Below are 23,359 nucleotides of genomic sequence, written 5' to 3'. Positions count from 1 at the left end.
AATTACAACAAGATTACTAACAGTTTAATATTAACATGTTTAGGCGATTTAGAGTATAAAAATATATTTTTTAATGTATACTTTATGAATCAATGGTCTTCAGTCCGATACACCATTGTATACTCATCCGCTTCATTGTAACCTCCATCCTGGTCCTTCAATCATCCTGGTTCTTTAAGAAACACCCGGACGAAAACATTGCCTGGCCGTCCGACACGTGGGTTATAATAGCTGGTTACGTTTCACGCTAGTGATTGATTATTTTCCATATAATCTGGATGAAAACATTCGTTTTGGTCGTGTTAAAGTTTATTGTCAACCTGCCTCAAAATGGCCGTTTCCGAATCTTGATTAGCAACTGCCTTCCAACGAAAAGGCATGTCTCTAGCTGTTGTAGTCGGGTGCGCAAAATGTAATAGGTGATTACATGTTGTTATTGGTAACCAGTATTCTCTCGATTTTACTTCGGTGTCTAGTTAAATCGTGCTTCAGTGATCAGATGAGGAGCTCTTTCTCTTAAGTGCTAGGCATAAATTTGTGAGAAAGTCGTGCTGCATCTCAGACGAGCAAGCGTGGCTAGATTGTCTTCATGCAAGACATCCATCGTGGCATAGGCCCTGCATGCATATTACAAGGAGTGTCAGATAGCTAATAAAAAATTGTGTTTATAAGTAACCTTCATTGCGTGACACCATATTTACATATTACACCTTTATTTACAGATATGTTTGTGCATTACATCTACATTACTTTATGCAGACCATATTGTATTCCTGAGATTTTATTTTTTTAAATATAGTGACTTTGTCATTTGTTACAAGTTATATTAGAACTTTTTTTCCCCTAGAAATAAGGACACTGAATTTAAGGTTCATGTAAATTAGTATGTTTCTTATATATTAATAACTGGGAATGGGATTGTAAAAATGGCTACTGGATCTCTTAAAAATTAAATTTTAATCATTTGCCTTTCTATATTGTTTTGGGGAAGGAAGGGAGACAAGTACCAGGATAAGCAAGCATAGAGGAACAAGCAACATAGCAGTGAATTGTTATTTAATATAAATAAAACACTACAAATTTTATAATTGATCAGTTTAGTGCTTAAACTGTATAAAAATTTTCATAGCAGTAGGGATGTGGAAAGTTTATAGTAATTTTTTAGTGGTAATGTGCAAATAAAATACAAATTTAACTGTTTGTAATAACTTAAAGAGTGCCTTTTAGTAAGTTACATTCATCATGTATGTGCACATGCCTTTAATAATTATTTTTAGGACTTATGGGTGTAGTGATTGTATGGGTGCATGGGATATGTCTACCTGTTGTTTAGTTCATATGCTGCCAGCTAAGAAATTTCTATCTCTGTTGCACTGAATTAGAAAATGAAGATGTAACAATCATTTGTAAACTTTCATTCAAGACTAGCCACTAGCTACCTGTCTTTGCCTAGATTAATTTCCGATACAAATTCTTCCAACGTTTGAGTTATTAATTCATTTGGGCGAAGCTTATTCATGCACATTTCATATTGTTGAAATAATAAGACATTTGTACTCTTGATTGTCCAGTTTGTCCCTAATTTGCTGACAGGCTGACATGCTGGGCAATGGGGTCACAACACTCTAAGTGCAACTGCCACAACTCCCACCCTTCCCCTTCTCTCCTTTCCTGTCAATCATTCACTCTCACTTAGGGTGCTATCTCAGATTACAACATTGTGCTGCAGAGGTTGGTTGCAATTTCTTCTGCTATTGGTTTTTTTTCCATTTTGAGCTACTAGTATCATCTTAAAAAAAAAATAAACATGCAGTCTAGGGGAACATACACCAATAAAATATATTCCATGACCAACGATGGAAGTATTTCTGCCCAGTGTGGTGACACTTCTCTGTGTTTTGTGATGAAGTGAAAATGGAGAAAGATGGGGGAGCAGCATCAGAATCAGAGGAGAGGACAGAAGCTGACAGAACTCATATGACAGACATGGAAGGGCTGCCAGAGTGTATTGTGGCTGAGGTTAAGACAGAAGTAATCAGCCTGCCTGGTGACACTTTGACCATTGCACCACAACAGTATATTATTCTTGCCCGCAATGACTCTGGTGAGCGGTAGTTTTTGCTTTTTCTAAGTGAATTCTTTGCCAAAGAAATGAGCCTTAGTAAGCAGTTGTTGAATGTTTGTCAGAAAATGTTTCAGTGTCTAAGGGTCATTGTTTTTTCTTTTCAAATTACTAGGATGAGCTCAGTACAATAATTGTTCACAGCCACAGAAAAAAAAGTAGAAAAATGGCTTATATGTTCATTTGCAAAACCAAGAAATTCACTTCCATTCACTCTTTTGTCTCATTTAATTAGACATTGCTTCATGTGAGGTCAAAAAGGTTTTTGTAAAATCAAAAAAGATATGAAATTTGATGGGCACACCATGAAGCCTAAATAAAGAAGGATTTTCTGAGCACCACTCATATAAAATGGGCAGGAATGAAGAATGTGTTCTATTATATGGCTAGTGAACTTGCAAACACATCACTGTCATGTGTTCTGTTTCATGCTGGAAAACAGATTAATTGGGAATATCCTTATGATCTTGCTACTTCTATCTGTTCTTTATGCAGTGAATGTCAGCTTAAAAGATACTTTACTTTTCTCTTCAGAGGATGGAACAACTCTTGAGCCTACATCTAAATATATTCGACTAGAAGGAGATGATGGACAGACGTATGTCCTTGCGGTGACAGGTATGCTTTGGCTTATAGCAGATTGAATATAATATCTTGTTAGATGCTGCTGTTTAAATGCAAAACTGCCAGCAAGCATCAATGTATATTATGGATATGACAAACTATCGATACTAGAACATAGTAGTAGCATATCTAGTATTTATTATTATATTTTTAACATAGTTGATGTCAATTCCTCATAAAGATTTCGCATGCATTACTATTATATTGTAATAATAGAAATGCTACTGCAGTTTATTGCCATCTCCAAATAATGTCCTAATTGCAAAAGAGGTAAGCAGTCTGTTGAAATTTTATTTGTTTTGCAGTTGCGGATTCTGTCTGTTCAGAGGACTCGGGTGCATTGGGTCAAGTGCAGGTGAAGACAGATGATGAAAGTGCAATCACAGCTGCAGCCATTTCTGTAAATATTTAATCTTGTTTGAATTTTCGCGCGTGTGTGGACAGGACACAGTTTTCAGATATTTTCATATTACATGCAAGAATGTCAGTCCGTTTTCTAGGAAAATAATATTATGTAATTTATCTTTTTTTTTACTACAAGATATTTTTAAAGAAAATAGTTTCACTGTAGTTTATGATGGCCACTCAGTGGCAGTTACTGTTTTGAAAGTGAATTTTTCTCATGTTTTCTCATTTTTCAGGCAGAAAAGTCTGGTTGTGCTGGAGATTCTGCTGCTTCTTCCGATAGTGAAAAACAGTCAGCAGCAGCAGCATCTTCATTGGTAGCTGAAGGCGTCAACCAAACCTGGTTCACCACTCGTGATGACAAGCATGCCTACCAGAAAGGAGGTAACTATGCATCGTTGCGCCACTTCAGTTGACTTAGGGCCTTTAATGCTGTCTTAAACATGATGAAACTTGAAATTGATGTGACTGTGTCTGCTCTCATATTGAAGACTTTACCAGTTAACAGTTCTGATGTTTGTTGAGCCTGGGAGGTGTGTTGAGGATGACAGCTAATAAAACTATTTATTCTGCTGAGTTCTGTACTTCAAAGTTGACATGCTTTCTGGTCCAGCATGGGGAATCAGAAAATAGACCTTTAGTCACATTGTTTGGAAATCTATATTGCTAGAATTAACAAGGTAAAAAGAAGATTTTGCTGTCAGACCGCTTAAGGACTGTTGAGCCATGTAATCTTCTCCATTTAAAGAAGCCTTTCTCTCTCTCTTTTCCACAGAATACACAGTGTTACTCACCAAGGAACAGACCATGTAATTATGTGCATTTCTAGGGCTAGCTCCACAGCATGTTTCTAAAAATTACAACTGTTCTCAAAGAAGCAGATTTAGAAAATCTTTTTTCCCAAAATAGCTCCTGTGCCATTTAGAATTGTTTCACAAGTGCATATGAAAAGTTGTGATGAAAGGAATGAATGAAAGTCTGGCTTAAACACTTTTATCTAATTTAAAACAATTTCAGTTGAGAAATGTTCTTAAACTGTATTCGATGCTGTTATTCTATTAAAAACTGATTATCTAAATAGATTAAAAATTAAAAATGTATTGTGCAACACCCCCTTGTCATTTTCAGATATTCTTTCAGATTTACACAGTTAAAAACAGACAAAGCAAAAACATTCAAGTGCAGATTACATTCTGAACTCTTTTAAAGTATATATGTCATAGTGTTGCTGTAAGCTGAAGGAGATGAAATGTTGCATGTATTGTAATGTGTTATGTATGATTAGTGTAGTTGACTGAGCTGCATTTTCTCAGGATTTACTAACAATACCTCTGTGTGTGTGTTTGTGTGCTAAAGGACATCGGTGGAAACAAGGACAGTGGACACAAGAAGAGATTGATCTTTTGCAGAATAATATTACCCAGTACTGCAAGGTATTATTATTATAAAGTACATTTAAAGCGCCATATTCCATCACTATGAGCAAGCTTATGGTGATTTACAGATAATGATTATAATTAAATAAAAATTGTAATCAAGGCTGCAAATGCTTCTGTCCACACCAGTGTTTTAGTGTTGGAACAGGAGTCTATGGTTTGTAGCTCATATCTACAAAGTCATTATTAATCTGTTTTAAAAGCAGATCAGTTAATGCTTAGAATTTTCTTGTCATGAAACAAATATCAAACCCCCCCCCTCAAACCCCAACTTAATCTTGAGGACATAAAATGTCAGCTCGTCAAGCATCAGTAGCCATTCAGATATTTTGTTCACATAAAATCTTATGGGAAGATAAAAAGTAAGTCCTTGTATTCTTACGCATTCCGTTTCAGCATTTTGTTCCTGAGCTTGAAACAGCTGGATGGTTATTTGTGGAAGATTATTTAGTGCGCAGAACTTCACACCTGAAGGCAATTGGCTTGATTGATAACATTTTGAGAGTAAGGTTTCTGACTGTTTTATGTAAGATTTCTCTCTAGTGTTAAATTGTTAAAAATAATTCTTTAATTCATTTTTTAATATAATGTCTCAATTTTTAACCTTTCAGGATGAAAATATATCTGACCCAAGAGAGATCATTTTTGAGATGACCAAGGATGAACGGAAAGATTTTTACCGGACAATTGCTAGAGGACTGCAGCGTCCTTTGTTTTCTGTGTATCGTCGAGTGACGCGCATGTATGACCAGAAAAATCACATGGGAAAATACACCCAAGATGAAATAAAAAAATTGAGAGAGTACGTTGCACACTTATTTTGGAGGGTTTCTTTGTGTGTGTTTTTTTAAGCTTCCAGCATATGCAAAGACTTGTGAAAAATGTGAATGCTTGTACCATGACAAACCAAATGGAGCCTTTCAGCTTATGCACATGCTGCATTGTTAGACATTGGCTCTCTAGCCTTAATTATTCCACAATCATCTTAAGATAAAGTATTTTCCTGTTAAAGGATTTTTTTCTTATTGTGTGCAGACTGCGAGCAAAACATGGAAATGACTGGGCAGCTATTGGCCTAGCACTAGGACGCAGTGCATCATCTGTAAAGGACAAATGTCGACTGATGAAGGACAACTGTAACTCAGGTTAGCATTTAGAGGATTTTTTTCCTGTTTTAATTACCAGAAATGTCTCAAGTCTTTTATTGATAACAATATTACAAATTCAAAAGTGTAGCATTGAGTAATACACTCTAACCATGTTTGGATGCATCAGGTTTTAGGAGAATGGCATCGATATTAGTAACAGTTCTGATGTCTTTTCTTTACAGGAAAGTGGTATCCTGAAGAAGAAAGGCGGCTGGCACAGGCAATCTACAATCTCACTGGCATAAAACCTAGTAAGCATGAATAAATATCTTCCATTTTCACTCTTCAAAAGTATTAACTTCACAAAGAATAATTTTAGTCACATGTACACATATGATGTTCACTGTGTTTCATGGTTTATTCTTTACTGTGTGCAGGCAGATCTAGGGATTGGTTTCGGGGGGAGAAAAGATTAAAGCAAGAATTATTTTAATGTTTTAAGCATTGAACATAGAGACAGATTTCTGTTGCAGGTGAGAGTATTACACAAGGCTTGTCATGGGCTGCTGTAGCAGATCAGGTGGGCACGCGGTCAGAAAAGCAGTGTCGCACTAAATGGCTCAATTACCTCAACTGGAAACAGCAGGGAGGTGCTGACTGGACTCGTCAAGATGACCTAACACTAATTCAAAAGTTAGTTTTCAAAAACATGTGTGATTTGGAGCTTTCCTTGTGAATTTTTACTTTCCAGTTTAGAAAATAATATCAACCAAAGGCAAAATCTCAAGAAATATGGTATATCAAAGTAGTAAAATGCAGCAGAGGAATCTCATCAGCAAGGATTCACATTATGAAGATACATAAAGTTGTGACTCATTATCACATTGGTGTAGATAACATGTTGAATAGAAATGAAGAAAGTCTGCTTCTGTTTATCTTTGGTCAGATTCTTTGCCACCAGTCAGCTGTTATTAAAAGTGATTGGATTCTTTGGATTGTTTAAGTCTTTTAATCATTTTGTTATTACATTTCTTCTTTAACTTTACTAGAAGACCCTACCATAGTAGTTTAAGGGCTACAACTGCTCTTTAACCAAATGAAATCCTCCTGATAGTTATTCATCTAAGGCTGGGTCATCTGGTAGAGTTAATGAAGAAATAAAACTTTTATAAACTGTCTTTCTTTGATACTTACCAGACGACTTGATGCAAATGCCCTCCCAACCATTCCCACTTCTGCCTTGAGGACTGGCAAAAAGACTGCTGAACCCACATGGAAAGGGTTATTTTTTATATAGTAGTCTGATGGCAGGACTGGGCTTAAGTTAGAGAGCAATTGGGACTTCTGTCTCGCACTGCTCAGGGCAAAATTTCATTGAGTTAAAGAGCAGTTGTAGCCCTTAAGCTCCTATGGTGGGGTCGTCTGGTAAGTATCAAGGAAAGGCAATTTACAGTAACAGTTTATTTCTTATGTTGTTTGCTGGTGTTCCTTTTGCAGGATTTCTAAACTGAATGTGAGTAATGACACTGAAATTGACTGGAATGAGCTTGCCAAGAACTGGACAAGGTCAGTTGATGACCAGAGGATGTGGGGAATATAAGAATTGTTTTTGTTGTGATATTATTAGTAGCATTTAAACTCGATTCTCCATCATTCTTTTTTATTTTGGCAGATAGTGTTTTTGAAGTTCATGCTAATATAATATATAATATAATATTAGTATGTTTAGACAACACTATTCCCATGTAGGCTTAATGTGCTTTACAAGAGTGATACAAATTCGACAAGCGTGCAACACACACATTTAAATGCACATATGCAGTCCCCCACACATATGACTACATAAAGAAAAGTGTTGGTAGCTGAGCACTGGTAGAAGTTTCCTCAGAAAAAAAAAAAAGGAAAAAGAATAATATCACAAAAGATAGATTACTAGAGTGTTTTTGTTTTGTTTCATTCTTTTTCTTTTAAAGAGCACCAAATAGTCACTAATGGTAAATGGAGGCCAGTTCAAAGATTTTGTAGTGCAGATCTACACAGTCATTATGAATCTGTGATAAAAACAGATCAACGTGGAAATAGTCTTCTTTGTAGATAAAATCATCTGTTTATCACTTGAACAACAGGATACATTGACAGTGAAGCAGAGATGGTTTTGAGCGGACTGCACTATGTGACCTTCTCACTGGCGATCGAATAGTGCAAAGAAGCTATTACAAACAGGCTGCCTTTTGATGAGACAACAGAAATCTGTAATTGAACCAATAAGGCTGCAGACAAGCAGATCAATTAAACAAAAAGATGAAGAATCTTGTAACATAATAGGGACGAACCTCAAGACAGGTCATCGGAGACAACAACAAATACAATGAGCTAGTCCTCTCCATTCAGTTAGGCAAGGGAACATCATTCTCATGCTCTCTCATCATCACTCTCATCACATCCATGCTACATTTAACACCTAGATATTGTCTAACATCTCAAATTAGGAGATACATTCTAGATTATAGATCAGGGGTGGGCAATTATTTTTCCCAAGGGGCCGCTTGAGAAATTGGGATGGTTTTAGAGGGCCGGACTAATATAGTTAACTCAGTTTTACCCAATACTGTATATATAGTATATATACTGGCGGGCGGGCCAGGGGGCGGGCCGGTCAGAGACAGGCGGCAGGCCGGATCCGGCCCGCGGGCCGGCCTTTGCCCAGGTCTGTTATAGATTCTTCCTTTACTAAAAGGAGATGATATTAAAGTACATTATCCAGCAAACATAAAACTATTTAGCATTTGAAGACTTACAAATCTGTTGCCTATTTATCTGCTTGTTTTAAGGTGCATGCCTCTTTTATTGTTAGTAGAGTTGATAGCATTTTATATTTGGTTTGACAGTGTGCGATCACCTCAATGGCTTCGCGGAAAGTGGTGGTCTCTGAAGAGGCATGTATCTGGTTATCAGCATCTCTCATTTCAAGGTGATGTGTAGGATAGAGTCAAGTGCTCTATTTGTATACATGCTAGTGTGTTTTCTTGTACTTTTTGTAAACTAAGGATGTTGATAAGTGGAGGTTAGGGTTATAATTATTTGAAAGGTTATGCTGAGTTTGGGATTATACTAACTTTCAGTTTTTGGTGCTTCTCTTTGTGAAAAAGAATTTTTATTTCTGGAGCTTTTTGGGAGGGAAGCAGTGATGTGTGAACTGGGGACTAAACCGAGGCCTGATTTTTTTTACTGTTTTAAGAAATTCTGCTTGGAAATTGAGACATTTCCCTGGTTTGAATGTGCACTTCGTGTGTCCCAGATTTCTGATAAAAGAGAGTGTGCTTGTGTGTGTGGGTGGATCAATGTTTGCATGTGCTCTGCAGAAGCCAGACCACATTGTTATGCTAGAAAAGCTAAATAAAGTTGTGTTTAATTTTTCTGACAGTCTTTAAATATTTAGGAAAAACATGTGCATAAAAAATTGTGAGGTTATAGACTAAAAGTCTTAATTTTTAACTTGCATTTCTGCTTTTAATTCTTTTAGTACTTAAGCAGACTTCAGTAAGTGCTTGAATTCAAATTTTGTATTGTGGGTGTGTGCGTGTGCAGACCTTTTAGATTCTCTTCTAGCCATGCAGTATCAGAATGTCAAGATGAAGAGTGCAATGAGAGTGACAAGAGTTGATATCCCTTCATCTGGTGCTGCTGGTGAGATGGCATTACACATACCTGTCTCACTTCAAGCAGGTGAGTTACAGATTGTATTTTTTCCTTGTATTTTTTTTCTTTGGTGTAGGGAGACTTGAGGAACCTTTTTTTTTAATTCATTGGCAGCTTTCCCTTTTAAAATATTTCATATGGGTTTAACCAAATGGGGTATGGATCCTTATCATCTCTGCTTGGCCAGTCAAAAATTGTGTTTCACTCATGATTTATGCCTGTTTGTTTATTTAGCTCCATCATCTAATTTTGCATCAGATAACTTCATTTTATGCATGGGAAGAAACTGAAACAAAAAAGGCTAGTGATTACTTTTCTTAATGGTTAAAATGCTTTTGCATGACCCAAATGGAATAACTAGTAAAGAGTAAAAATAATTGAACATCTCAGAAATATGTTTGTGTGGTGTTTATGGACAGTTTTTAGAAATTTATTCCTACTCCTGTCCATATTTTCACTTGTTCAGTCACTATTTAACATCTAAAGTTAATTCTTGATATCTCAGTTTTGGATGATTCAGGTCTGGACAGTGGAGGTGAGGACAGTGAGAGTTTTCAGGCATTTGAAGTGCTGCAGCAGTGGACTCCATCCTCCTCCACAGCTTTCCTCATTACTCAGCCCTGCATCAATACCACAACCACATCACCTTCTTCATCCCAAGTAGATGCAACTCCTGGGTTAGGGGGAGACCATATCATTGTTCAGGCCTTGCCTGTTGTGCAGGTACTTTTTGTGACATAGAGTTTGAAAAATTTTATAGACAAATAATATATTCCTCAATGTAAATGTTAATGACATTGCTAACACACTAGCTTCGCAAAGTATTGTGTTACATCTATGTTTTTACCTATTTTATTTTATATCCTTTATCGTAACTTGTAGATCTCTGAATATGTGTAATCAGCAATGTGTTTTTCCATATTATAAAATGGCTATATTGCCCATTTTAGTATCTTTTGTCATGCCAGGTCTATTTTACTATTATGTGTTGCTCACATCTACATCTGTACATTTTCTTCTTGTTGCTGTTGTTGCAATTAAGTTTATCTTGTGTGTCACATGCAGCATGAAATATCCTTATCACAGGCTTTGAGACAAATCTGTAAGTTAGATTCCTTATGTATTTCACAGGACAGTAGTAAAATGGAAAATGTGAAGGTGCAGCTGAACCCACAGCCACAGCAGGTGATCATCAGAACAAGTGAACATGAAGGAGTGACAGAGCTTGATCAGTCTCTAACCATACACCTCCCTGATGGTTTATCGCACAGTGAACGAAGTATGTTGTTTCTTTCTCTTTACTGTATGTGTAAAACTGCTTACGTCCAGCCCAGAGTTTTGTTCCAGTTGATGCACAATATATAATTAGAAATTCTTTATGGGCTAAAATTTTGGTGTAAATCCTTAAGTGAATAATATTTTTTAGTCATAGATCCATGGAAACAAAGCTGTAGCTGGCTTCCAGTTTGCAAACAGCAATATAGAACTTTTGAATGCTCACAAACTGTCCCTTTGTAAAATGCCTCCTTAATGCCCACTCCTATTTCACAGCATGATTCATTTTGCTATTGGCTTTGACTTTCCAAACGAAAGACTTAATTGTCACTTCAACTTGACCATCTTGGTTGAGTAAGAGATGGTAAAAGAGGATGATCAAAACCATGAGCTAAGTAGGAGCTATTTATTTAGTTTTATTAATTCTGTTTAATGTATCCCATCAATTCATAAAACTAGGACTGGTTTTTGCCCATCCTGGGAGTGAATGTGTCTAATCTATTTTAGGCTAATCTTCATATAGAAATTTGATCCATGGCTCAGATAGCATTTATATGTTAGTTTTAGCAGAAGATGAAAGCATAGCAGGAGAAGCCAGTATGGACGAAGATGACTTAACAACAGGAACTCATATCAGGGACCAACAGATTATCGATTCCGAGTCTTCATATGAAGTGCAGGTGCAGGTCCATCATTATCTTTCAGAGTTTTCACTCTCCTATATTTTTTTAATTCTTAAGATATGCTCTGTGTGCATAGTGCGATAAATAGGAAAACAAATAGGAAATATGCATTTTTCACTTAACATTTTAATAATTATCATTTGTTGTTCTACTGCTTATGACAATTGCAGGTGTTGTTTTCCTTTCACAGGTGGTGAGTGGCTCTGTGATGGCTGGAAGTGTTGGTGGTGTGGAAATGGAGGAAGCTGTGGTGTCAGGTGGTGATCTGGTGATAGGGTGTGGAGCAGTGTCATCACCACCACACTTTATGCAGTCATCCAGCAATGATGCTGAAATCATGACTAGTCTTTCAGGTGATTGTCTTGCTTTTTGCTGAAGCCAAGTTTTGCATATATTCAGATGAACTCCCCAGTTTGATTTTTATATATCTTTGATAATGTTGATGTTGTGTTCTGATTGTGGTCCATGAAGTAATTTGCTTCAAAAAAATCTGTATAATCAATGCATCTAACTCTAGTTTTTTAGTCACATGTGCCTTGTGATTTTGTTTTCAGATCCAATCCTTACTTCAAACGAAGCTGATCTCATGGGAAACTCTTCTGATTTGGAGTCAGAAAAGGTTCATGGCCATGGGCTTGGGGATGACTTGCAATGAAATATTTATGCAGTGTGCAACAAGAACAGTGGATTCTAAGAATCCAGGCTTCCAGCAGAGAACTCTTAAATCTCATTTGCTATCCTATTTGAAGTGTTGGGCATTATCAATTGCACGATCAGATCTCCCAAAACCAGAGCAGTTTATTTTGCATGTGACATTTTCTTTGTTGTTTTCTCACATTTTTAGAACAGACACACTTGCCTCTTGGCCATACATGATCCTGGCTGTGTGTGTGAATCTCATATTTCACAATAATAGGGGTCGGGGAAAGAACTTCCTAGGTGATTCATCTGTTTCCCATAATGCTGTGTAAGCTTTTCATTGCAAAAAGTATCTTTTGTTTTGAGACTGGGCCTTTCCCAATGATTAACGAATTAGTCATTGGTGGATTGTCAGACCATAGCTGCACATTTCTGATTGCTATCTGGAACATGCTTTTGTTGGGCATTTCTCATCAAGGCAAAAGAATATGCTTTATGGGGTTTAAAACTCGAGGTATGTTGACTGCCTTTGTTATATATTACCTCCCTTTCACAACAGATCTTTTATTTAAAGACAGTCTTAATTTACTCTTAAGAGCTATGTAACCATTTCTGTGGTATGCTATTTTTTTGCACAACCCTTTCTTAAGTACATCCTGTAGCAAGACTAACAAAGTATTCTTGCATTTTTCACTTGCCACCTGTACATAAAAACACTTCCAATATCCTTGTAAAACTGTGACAGTAGTATTTAGACAACATCAGATGAGCACAGATTTTTTTTTCTTGTATGATGGCTGTCATACCCAACTAAACGCTGTGATAAATTGAAGCATTTGTTCACAGGTCCTTGAATTTTCCCCAGAGTTTAGTGCACAGGTGCTCAGACCTTGTTTAGAGTCCAGGGTTAAGTAAATATGGAGATGACAGTGGAGAATATACCTGCATTAAAGGCACATCTCTTTTCCTTTTCACTGTAATGGACTCATGTAATTTATTACTCTCTCTAAAATGTGCATGTAAAAAACCCGAATTGTGCATCAAGCAGGTATAATATGTTGCTTTTCTTTCAATGTTGACACATTTTTCTAGAAGGATACCACCAGTCTAGCATGACATGGGATGAAAACAGAAACTTTACCACTTTTATACTAGTCACTTCTTTGCATGTTTACTTTTGCTGTTTTGTGTGGTAGACATAAGAACGTCATTGTTATGTTTTTAAAACTAGTTTTGGAGATCTTACTTACATGCAAGATGAGTTTTATTGAAAGTCGATATTTCAAACACTTCATCAATGCAGAATATTTATTTTGATCGCATTATGTCATGGATATATTTTTCATTGTTGCACATCAGATAGCAAAGCTTTCTTTGCTCCTCCTTATTTCTGAGAATTTCTCCTAATTTTCATACACAAATTGCTACACAAGTGTCTTTCAGAGTTTTTCAACTGCCTCTGCGAATTACCAGTTAGCACACTGCTTGTGAAAGGATCAAGATTTTTCTTTTTTTTTTTTTTTTTTTTTTTTTTTTTTTTTTTGTTTTGTTATTGGAAAGATTGCCTCACATTTTGCTCCAAAGAATCTGGGTGTTACTGTACTATATTGTTACGAGTGTTCTGTGAATAAATTCATTCCAGACATATTTCACCTGCAGTGCTGTATGCACTGTGATTATGATTTAGGTGTTTTTTGACTCTTTCCTAAGAAGTTACAAGTAATTACTACATGCAAATAATGCTTTAACCAGATCGGCAAAACTTGTGTCACTTTAACCCTGCTTTACAATGATTTAGACACGTTCAATGCATTTTTCAAACAACAGGTGAAAAAAATTGAGAAGATATGACTCAAGATCTCAAGAATTTTAACTCTTTTTAAACATATGTGGCCTACACTCTGTGTCTGCACTTTGGACACATATGCACATAACATAATTTTTCACATTTTGCAAGGAATGTGGGGAAAAAATAATTATGCTTGCTTAAACATTTCTGAGCACATCTCTCCAAGACCATTAAGGAAGTGGCTTTTAAGGAAGTTTAGAAACTCCCATTAAAACCCTGTTTTTTCCATTAAAAAAAGGTGATGGCCAGCAGTCCAAAGGTGAAAAGCCAAACTGCAGAATCTGCAATTAAATGCATTATTACAGTTGGTTTTTATCACCAGGAAGGAAGGAAACCATTTTACAATGAGAATCTACCAGCATGAAGTAAAAAGATGATGGAAATAGGTCAGAGCAAGGGCACTGGACCAATATAAATCAGGAAATAATTATAAAAGTTCAGGAATAAAACAGAAGTACTTTAAACAAGCATACACATACTTGCTATGAGGAAAGACACTTCCAACCAAAACTGAACGACATTTATTAATGAATATATATATAAAACTGCATTTTTCCTTATATTTCTAATAATGCTGTCCAACAAAACCAACAACTGGTCAAATTGTCATTCTGCGCTAATTCCCAGCAGAAAATAAATTATAATTATGTACACTTTTTTCTTTAAAAAAGCAAATAATCCTGTTCACACCCACATAAGATGTAGTCATTCCATCATATTAACTAACACTTTTATCTTCATTTTCTTGCATTACATGCATTTTGCTTTATCTCCTTGCAGTCTCTTGGTTTATTCAGAATCAAGCCTCACCAAGCATCAAGCATATAACAACTAAACATACAACGCTTGTTGCATACGATTTTACAACCTTAGATTTAGTTCAGTGAAGGTTTTACAATGAAAGCAATAAATCATTCAAACCAAACACACATGGAATTTTGAATCAAGGATGCACCATTTATAAATGGAAAATATGAAATCCATCAAGGATTCCAGTCTAATGCCCATGATATATCATGCAACAAGTTAAAGGGATGTTACAAAGCAGTACAAATGATACAGTACACTTGTATAATTTACCAATATGGTATATGACAGAATCTCTGATACTTACATATAACCATGAACATTTACCAAGGCCATCCACAAGCTCAATTTTGAATAGAGCTATCTCTCAGACACAAAACAATGTCCCATATAGCAGTCATTCTTCTTTAGGCCCTTCCAAACAAAATAAACTAGCAAAACTATATGTCTTTCAGGAAAAAGAAAGTAAAAGATAGTGAAAATATTGACAAATTCAGAAAATCAGGTCCTGCATAAAACCCCTCCAGAAGACCCTACTGTTATAATATAGGGAAACCTATCTTCTGCAATCAGCAACATTTTAAGAAACATTTAAATCATTTTGAACAGGAGTGAATACTAAGGAAGTAGCCATAGTCTTTGTTGTTGCAGATGCAACTAGGGTATTTATGAATTTATGTCTAAAATATTATGCAAGTACCTGATACTACTGCAAAGGGATTGCAAATATACTTTTGTACTATTAAAAATACTTTAATTTAATAAATGGATAAAAACACACTGAAAGAGCAAACATTATAGATCACTATATCATACTACTAAACAAAATTTTTTAATTTTCTTTTAACTCTATTTCATGCCAGATAGGGTAATAAGCACCCTGGCATGTCCCCCCTCCCCTCTCACTCCATTATGCTATATTCTGTGACAGCTGTTAAGTCTAATAGCCTTCTGCGAGGGGAGCCAAAAGTACAAGCAGATGCTATGACTCAGATCAGTATTCCGTGGTTGTTATGAAAAATCATGACAATGCACATTTGTGCCCAAAGATTTATAAAGAATAAACTTAGTGTTTGTATTCCTTAAAGTAAACCAATATGACTGTTTTGCAAATGCTTCCAATATTATTGTTCTAGCTACTGAATTCATCACTTCCCTTCCTTTAACAAACTTCTTTTCACAGCAAAGGCAGACATTTTTTTAAAGAAAGTATGCGCAGCCACAGATTGAGTTTTAACCCTGTGAAATATATGTTTCACTGTGACAGTAATAATAATACTGTGATAATTATATAATCATGTATATGTTATTGCTAGTAAAAGCACTATCTTGAATTGCCCTAGAAATCAATAAAATTGTATTAGTACAGTACGTAGGTGTTACTCTGGCCCATATGGCCCAAATGTTGTTTCTGATACCCTGACTCACTTCCTTTCTCTCATTTCCGTAAAAAAAAAAAATCTGCTCTTGCCATGATGCTCTAATGATGTAATAGCTAGAAAAAGTAGCTGCTGACATATAGGTCCATATAGAAATTTGCTACACCAAATTGATTATGATTATACAAAATTATATTTTTTATAAAGTCATTAAAATGGTTCGGAAGTCTGATCTATTTTTAAATGGTGCTTAAAAGGCAATTCAAATGTGATCATATCCCACAGTGAAAAGCCAGTCACAGTTCTATAAATTAAATTACTGTTTTAATGTACACAGGTGTCCAAACAGGTGACTCAACTGTAAACTTCAGAAAATTCTCACAAAAATAACAAATGAAAAAGGAAACCTAGAGGGGAAAAAACAACATCATCTCTATCAGCCGAGACAAAGTTCCACAAGTAGTAGTATCACTATAAATTAACTCTTTACAGTTCTGAGTTTCTTGTCTAGCCATTTTGTAAATGTGATTTTTCAACTATACATAAATGACTGAACTGTGAATAGTTAAGCTTATAATGAACATATGGCCATCAGTCCATTCACTTTTACCTGCTCTTTGACACGCCTATTTCATGGATGTAGAGATTTCCACACACACACAGAAGAATGATTGTGAAAGCATTATAGAAAATCATATTCCGAAACTTGGGTTCTAGATCACCTTGTCTGTACCAGTAAATCTGAAAACCATGAGACAATTATATATAGACAAAAATAAACAAACACACCATTTGCTTCAATCAGCCATCTTAGAAGCAGAATTGTGTTGCCTGACAATATTCATGACTGAGGTCTTAGCAAATGCAGATACTCACCAGTAAGGAGTGTGAGCAGCATATCAACACAATGATGATTGCAAAAAACACATTTATTCCATTGGGTGGCCATGAAGGAAAAATGAAGGCACTGATCAATGTGATCTGTGGCATAGATTAAAATAAAACATATTTATACAATTTCACAGCAAGGGATAGGAGTAAGGCACCACACATATAGCTGCCCCCCCCCCCCCCGCAAAAAAAAAAAAAACGTTTCTAACATCTCACCCCCTAATAGCCTAAAAAAAAAAAGATTAGAAAGAGCCTTATGCTTATATCCTAACTGAAGCGCAATTTTGTAAAGCAATTGGGTTATTACAAGATGGTCACTTTTCCAATGTGAACAAATAACCCATTTCTTGCTTGTAAAGCTCAAACATCAACATGCACAGAATGGAAGTAAAAATCATTGGAGAAGATGGCTATGTATTTAGATACTGTTACTATGTGTGCTTCAACACTTTTATTGTTTCCTCTTCTATATTTATTGATGCATCTCAACTTGCAGCTTGATGAAAAATTTTAAAAAATGACAAATGACCAACTTTATTAATCCCAATTAAAATGGGCAGTTATAGATTAGGAAATATGCTCGGCTATGGAAGTCACCAAGACAAATAGTGTTTCATAGCAAAACACAAAAACAAATTATTCTGCTTTAAACAGGAAGAAGACATTTTATCTCAATTTGAAAAATGTAATGACTTGCCTCCTGTATTTTAAAACAATTCTAGTTAGCCTTTAATACAAATCTAAACCAGATTCTAGATTTCATTTTTATGTCATCTCATAGTAATTACACATACATTTTTGATCTCTTAACTACAACTAAGCATACTTACAACAACTATCAAGCTTGTAAAGACACCAACAATCAGATTCAAGACCCTGTCCTGTTTAATGAAACACAAAACATTGTGAAAAAAATAAGAACAGTTGTTTCAAACACTACTGGTGAGAAAATAAATTTCTCTCTCCACAATCACACCCTCTTATAGACACAAGGTAAATGATTAAGATATATTACAATGAGTCACAGGCATGTGATTTGGAACAATATTTTGGCCAAACCAGTAGATTTCTAAACTATAGTTATTCCTCTTTATCCTCCACTTAATTACCCTTATACAGTATAATTCAAAGAATTCTAAAATAAAAGCCATTTGAATATTCTGAAATATAAGGTTGGTTATACAGTGTGGTTTAACGCCGTATCTGCAGCTGTTACAGGGTATTCTAAAATACAAACATTCTACGAATACTAATATATTATTAAGTGAAATTAGCACCCATGGTGATAGGAAACGGGGAACGAGACAAGATTAAAAGTGTATTAATTTTCTTACCGTTGGCCGCCTACTGTCTCCAAAAAGAGGTCTGTCTGCTGGGTCCTCGTATGCTGAACGCATAACACTGTTGGACATTATGTATCTTCACAGCTATCGTTGAACTATATGGTGATTCGAGATGGGGTAAACAATCCGCTCAGTGCTACACTTCGGGCTAATAACTCGTTGTGTTTGACTAAGTACCATCTGTTATGAATACCGGTTTGAGGTAGTAAATTACAAGTGACAACTAACAACTTGGATAAATTGTCGAAAGGTCATGTGCGTAGCAAACCTTCGCTGCATCAGTGAGTGATCATCTCTATGTGATGTATGATATGCCTGTTGCGTTTTTTTTTTCCTCCGCAGCTTTTCTGACTCCGCACTTTCACTCGTCTGCTTGACTCTCAGAAAATATTGCTTAATATCACTGCTCACCACAGTATATGCACTATAGATAAATTTGTTTCGGTTATCTTAGTTTCAATATTTCCTGGCGGTGAGAAAAATAAAACGCACGTGACGGCTTTCCCGAAATGACGTTTATTTTGCCAGATGGAGGCAAATATTGAGCTTCCGGAGTTCCAGCGAAGACACGAAGTAGTATTCAATATCTTTGGTTTTAGCTCGATCATGTTACTAGGAACAAGACGTTGCCTAAGCCTTAGTAGGTACTATACGACCCAATAATCGATCGAGTCACTCAAGTTACCAGATTACCGTAGCCTGACACACAAACTGCAGCTGCTGAATAATCAATGGCAGTTCAACTTAGGGCATGCGACTTGCCAAAGTTGATGACTTTTCTGCACGAATACTTACCAGAAAGTATACCGGTTAGTTGATTTACTCACTGATTGTGTGGCAATAGGCCATCACTGGCGTTGATCATTAAATAGTACTTTAAATCTTACACACGTATAAGTTCGATAACAAATTCTTGTTCCTATAATCACCCCCAGTGGGCCGGGCATAGGGCCGCAAAACTTCGATAACAAATACAGTACATAATTATTAATATTTTAAATTGTCATTATGTATGACATTGTACTAAAACAACATTCCGATACTCATTTTTTTTTTGGGGGGGGGTGGGGGTGGTGGTTTCGGTTTTGCTTACTCCGCGCAGTCGTGTGGTGCGCTTTCACCGATATAGTGATGATCGGCTAGCTATTATGTATCGATCTCGACTCGAGTATGTTCTTTCTCTTTGTATCATCGGTTTACAGGGCCATGGCTTGGCGCAAAACGCTAAACTCCCACACCTCCATCCTTGTTCCTTCCCCGCGAAACAGTGATATATGTAAAGAGAGTTTTCAGTTTGTGCACTTGCAGGACACATCTGTACAATTTTCTGGGTTATTATTTAACTTTCACGTCCTCAGGATGAAATTAAGGCATTCATGACTCACTAGATCACTGACAGAGTTTCTTGTATTCATTCCCAGTATTTTATATGCTGGTGGCACAGATACCTATTCATTATGCAATAGCTAGCGCTCTTGGCCAACAAGAGATGAGTAACTACAGTTCAGTGCACATATTACATGCAGTGTTCTCATCCAATGCAGAAACCACACCCAAAAGTACATGTCTCAATAGGGAAAATAATAATGATGCGTATAATACACTATAAAAACATTTTAAAGATACTACTGTTGTCTATTTCCAGATTTATTTTACAGCAGACAATGTGATCAGAGGGCATCTGACAACTGCAGAAGTACATTTTGGTGTAGACACTTGGCCCAGTCCCTCCTGTGTTATTGCTGTTTCACCAGCTCACGAAGGACAGGTTTCTATCACATTTTCTTTTTGAGTATGAGTTAGCAGTACTAAAGTCTGTCTTCACCAGCTTATGCTGTTTTACTTATGAATAATAAAAAACAGTTTAAATTATTACGCAACAAAGAATTTATATAAATAGGAGTCACGCAATATCATCCTTGCCATGGCATTCTGAATACTATCCCCATTTCATAATCTTTTTTTTCTTTAGTTGACATCAGTGCAAAAACTGTAATGCAGTAGAAATGTGTATGGGGATGTATATGTATATATTCACACTTACCCAAATGCTATGTGTGTTGATATATATATATTTGAAATTTTAAACAGATGTTTTATGTCAGAATGGATTTGATGAAAGGATAACAGTTAAGTTTTTTCCAGCATTTCTGCAATAGTTTTACTGTAAAATGTGGCAGCTTTTAATATTAAGAAACCCCCTTTTTTAGTACTAGTGTATTAGTATTTGTTTATTATTTATCCCAGTTGGGTTTGTTTTTTTTTCGACATTTTATTTTATTCATTCACTTCATTAGGGGTATGGATCGAGAAATTTTGACTGTGCACAATCAGCAGTTCACCCATGCCTTTAAATTTTGATTTATAACTGTTGGTTCAAGTGCTGTAAAAGAGCACTTACCAAAGGTAGAAAGGAAGAACTTTGTAATTCTGTGCAGAAAGGCATCCTGAGATGTCAATACATATATTCACAAGAAACAGCACGCTAAAAAAAAAAAATCTTTACATCAACATTTTAATGCCATGGCTCATCTGAGAATCATCTCTTATTTATCGAAGTTAATGTTGATGTATATGTCAGTTCACCATAAGTATCATGATCATCTGAAATTAAGAATTGATCGTTAATTAAAAATTTGAGCAGCAGCAAATAAAATAATATTTTTCAAAAATGAACATATTTCTCACAACATGCATCTGCATTTGGCCACAAGGAACTGGATTGACAGCACAAAGGAGGGTTGGGGTGGGGTTTGGAGATGGGAGGGAGATGTATATGGTATTGACTAAAGAGTAATTGAAAATGTGAACTGAGCTTAACATATGCATGACATTTGTTGCATAAATTAAATGACCATTTGTGATTTTTGTGGGCAAAGCTGTGCAACTATCGCACAACAATTGATATTTGGACCAAGGATCCAAGAAAAGTTGAGAGTGTACTACATGACAGTGAGCTTGTAGACTGGACACAACCTATATTTTTCAGAGGTAAAGCAATAATATGCATTTTGTTTCTTCAACCATGGGGTCATTTGAAGCTTTAGAATTCAATTTTTTTTAAGCTTGGTGACTTAGAAAAGTGTCCATTGCCTTATATTTCTCTATGGGAAATTTGATACATACATACCTGATGATGAATCTTTCTGTATACATCCTGTATCAGTAATGATTACAATAAAATCGATGGTAGTATTTAGCAGAACAGCACGTGTCATAAAGCAGTGTGTTCAACATACACATTCACTAACATGCACGTGTACCTATGTGGAAGAAATAGTAATATTTTCACTTTAACATGCTGCAGTACTTGGAGAGACAGGCATACACCAGGTACAAGAGCTGGTCAACAAAAGCTCAGATACTAGCAGTTGTGTTCAACGCAACATTTATACTCTTGGATCCTTGCCACAAAAGTATGATGTTTAATAGTATTTTAATTCTCTCTCTTACACATACGCATTTAAGTGTACCCCACACTTGCATTTCTAAACCACCAATTTTACATTTTTTCTGTACAGATTATCTGGCTTATAAGAACTTTCAAAATTTCTGAAATTATGGTTTCTAAATGTTTTTCAGAAGTTTTTTTCTATACATATTGAAGAAACTGTCAGATTAGCGATATGCGGAAAGATTGTGTAATTGTCAAGATAGTTTCACACCCTTGTCATAAAGTGCCCTTTACGCCAGTAAAGCAATTAAAGCTTCATGTCTTTAGCAGGCACTGGCACAGGAAAACAAGTGAACACTTTCAGAGAATCTGGAGTTGAGCTTTGAGTTGTTTAGCTTTTCATTCTGTGCTGTAGAATCCAGCTTGTTTTTTTTTTGTTGTTTTTTTTTTTTTTGTTGTTTTTTTGTATTTTATATTTGCGATGTCTGGTGAAAGAAATTGATAAAAATCCTTTAATTGCAGAAAAGAGGCACCATCTGGCTTTAATCTTCTTACCCTGGACCAGAAAGATGCACATATAGTTGGACTTCAGTATTCAGCATGGCGAGTTAAGCCAGCAGACACAGTTAACTACTTTCAAAGATGTTCACTACTGTTACCTAGCAGCTGTTTGCAAACTTTAGATGGACAACTTGTTGCCTATGTTGCTCTTCATCATACCAGTGCATTTGGTTCAGTTTTCACTGATCCTAATTACCGTCAGAAAGGCTTTGGGGAGATAGTTGTTGCAGACATTTGTGCAAAAATGACTGCAGATGGGCAGACCCCATATGTCTTTGTTAATCCAGAAAATATTGCCAGCATCAAACTATATGAAAAGTGTGGGTTCCAGTTAAAAGGAGTTGCATACAGAATCAGATATATACCTTTTCACAAGCAATAATTTTTTTCATTTGTTCTTAGGTTTTTCTTTTTCTTTTTTTGGCAGTAAGAGCTTAGGATGCAGACTGCATTTAGTCTATTTTTCTAGCTGCCGGAAATGCCAGATTTGTAGGCTGGATTGCTGGTTGCATTTGTCTATGCATCTTGAAGTAATTTTTTTTTTTAAGGGGAAGAAAATAAGATTCAGTTTCAAATTATGGCTGTTATATATCTGGCTGTTATATATCTGTGTTATTTTTAATACAGGGGCTAAAAATGTTTTCACTGTCATATTTTGGGAGAGATTTATTGGACTTTGTGCATTGAGTGGTGCAGCGGTTATAATGGTGCAGCGGTTATAAGTGCAATGAAGACTGTGAGCCCTGGGATAGGATCCCACCTTCATGGTGTTTTTTTCTATATGTGATATATATGTGCTTTCCATGATCTTTGTTTTCTTGTGATTAAAAATCAGGAGCAGCCTGATACACTGATACATTAACCTACTGTATATATATATATAATTTAAATAAACTATATATGTCGTTCTAGAAGTTTCACTGTTAGTCCAATTGACACAAATTAAAGTACATGTATACAGAACCTACACACAATGATGAAATATAAAATCTTCGTTCATGTATAAAAGTGTGTGAAATGTGATTGTTACTATGATAACGAATTTTAGTTTGTTTTATGTTTTCTTAAAAATTAAAAGTCTAAAGCAACAAGTTTGTGAGACATTCAAAGATTCAAACAAATAATACTACTTTTATTGAATCCCAACCCTTAAAGCAAAATATC

At 35.7% G+C, this 23,359-nt stretch overlaps 3 protein-coding genes across 6 annotated transcripts; 2 read left to right on the top strand and 1 right to left on the bottom strand.

Annotated features, from left to right (window-relative positions):
* The first annotated feature begins 99 nt into the window (after window positions 1-99).
* On the top strand, window positions 100-13,618 carry LOC112572376 (cyclin-D-binding Myb-like transcription factor 1). Of its 4 annotated transcripts, none has more exons than XM_025252028.1 (18): window positions 100-217; window positions 1,910-2,104; window positions 2,657-2,740; window positions 3,052-3,146; window positions 3,388-3,535; window positions 4,508-4,584; window positions 5,199-5,389; window positions 5,623-5,732; window positions 5,918-5,986; window positions 6,209-6,368; window positions 7,173-7,241; window positions 8,564-8,646; window positions 9,264-9,401; window positions 9,895-10,097; window positions 10,506-10,653; window positions 11,211-11,329; window positions 11,523-11,685; window positions 11,887-13,618. In XM_025252028.1, exons 2-18 carry the CDS (start codon window positions 1,915-1,917, stop codon window positions 11,985-11,987), a joined length of 2,148 nt encoding a protein of 715 aa, XP_025107813.1. In that variant the 5' UTR covers window positions 100-217; window positions 1,910-1,914; the 3' UTR covers window positions 11,988-13,618. The 4 variants fall into 4 exon arrangements, with proteins under 4 accessions (XP_025107813.1, XP_025107810.1, XP_025107811.1 ...); XM_025252025.1 differs by having other exon boundaries at window positions 9,880-10,097; XM_025252026.1 differs by lacking the exon at window positions 100-217 and adding an exon at window positions 225-419 and having other exon boundaries at window positions 9,880-10,097.
* Window positions 13,619-13,823: 205 nt separating this feature from the next.
* Window positions 13,824-18,717, bottom strand: LOC112572382 (transmembrane protein 243-like). The gene is made up of 4 exons (XM_025252036.1): window positions 18,232-18,717; window positions 17,728-17,778; window positions 16,883-16,987; window positions 13,824-16,747 (listed from the first exon to the last, which is right to left on the bottom strand). The coding sequence occupies exons 1-4, from the start codon at window positions 18,307-18,309 to the stop codon at window positions 16,613-16,615; spliced, it is 369 nt and encodes a 122-aa protein (XP_025107821.1). The 5' UTR covers window positions 18,310-18,717; the 3' UTR covers window positions 13,824-16,612.
* Window positions 18,718-18,771: 54 nt separating this feature from the next.
* LOC112572378 (glycine N-acyltransferase-like) lies at window positions 18,772-23,153 on the top strand. The gene is made up of 5 exons (XM_025252030.1): window positions 18,772-19,049; window positions 19,886-20,008; window positions 21,120-21,231; window positions 21,548-21,656; window positions 22,157-23,153. Exons 1-5 carry the CDS (start codon window positions 18,972-18,974, stop codon window positions 22,575-22,577), a joined length of 843 nt encoding a protein of 280 aa, XP_025107815.1. The 5' UTR covers window positions 18,772-18,971; the 3' UTR covers window positions 22,578-23,153.
* The last annotated feature ends 206 nt before the right edge of the window (window positions 23,154-23,359 follow it).

Source organism: Pomacea canaliculata, linkage group LG9 (assembly GCF_003073045.1).
Source record: "Pomacea canaliculata isolate SZHN2017 linkage group LG9, ASM307304v1, whole genome shotgun sequence".
Taxonomy (NCBI): Eukaryota; Metazoa; Mollusca; class Gastropoda; order Architaenioglossa; family Ampullariidae; genus Pomacea; species Pomacea canaliculata.
Note: the sequence above shows the minus strand (reverse complement) of the source record. Positions and strands in the feature narration are given on the sequence as shown.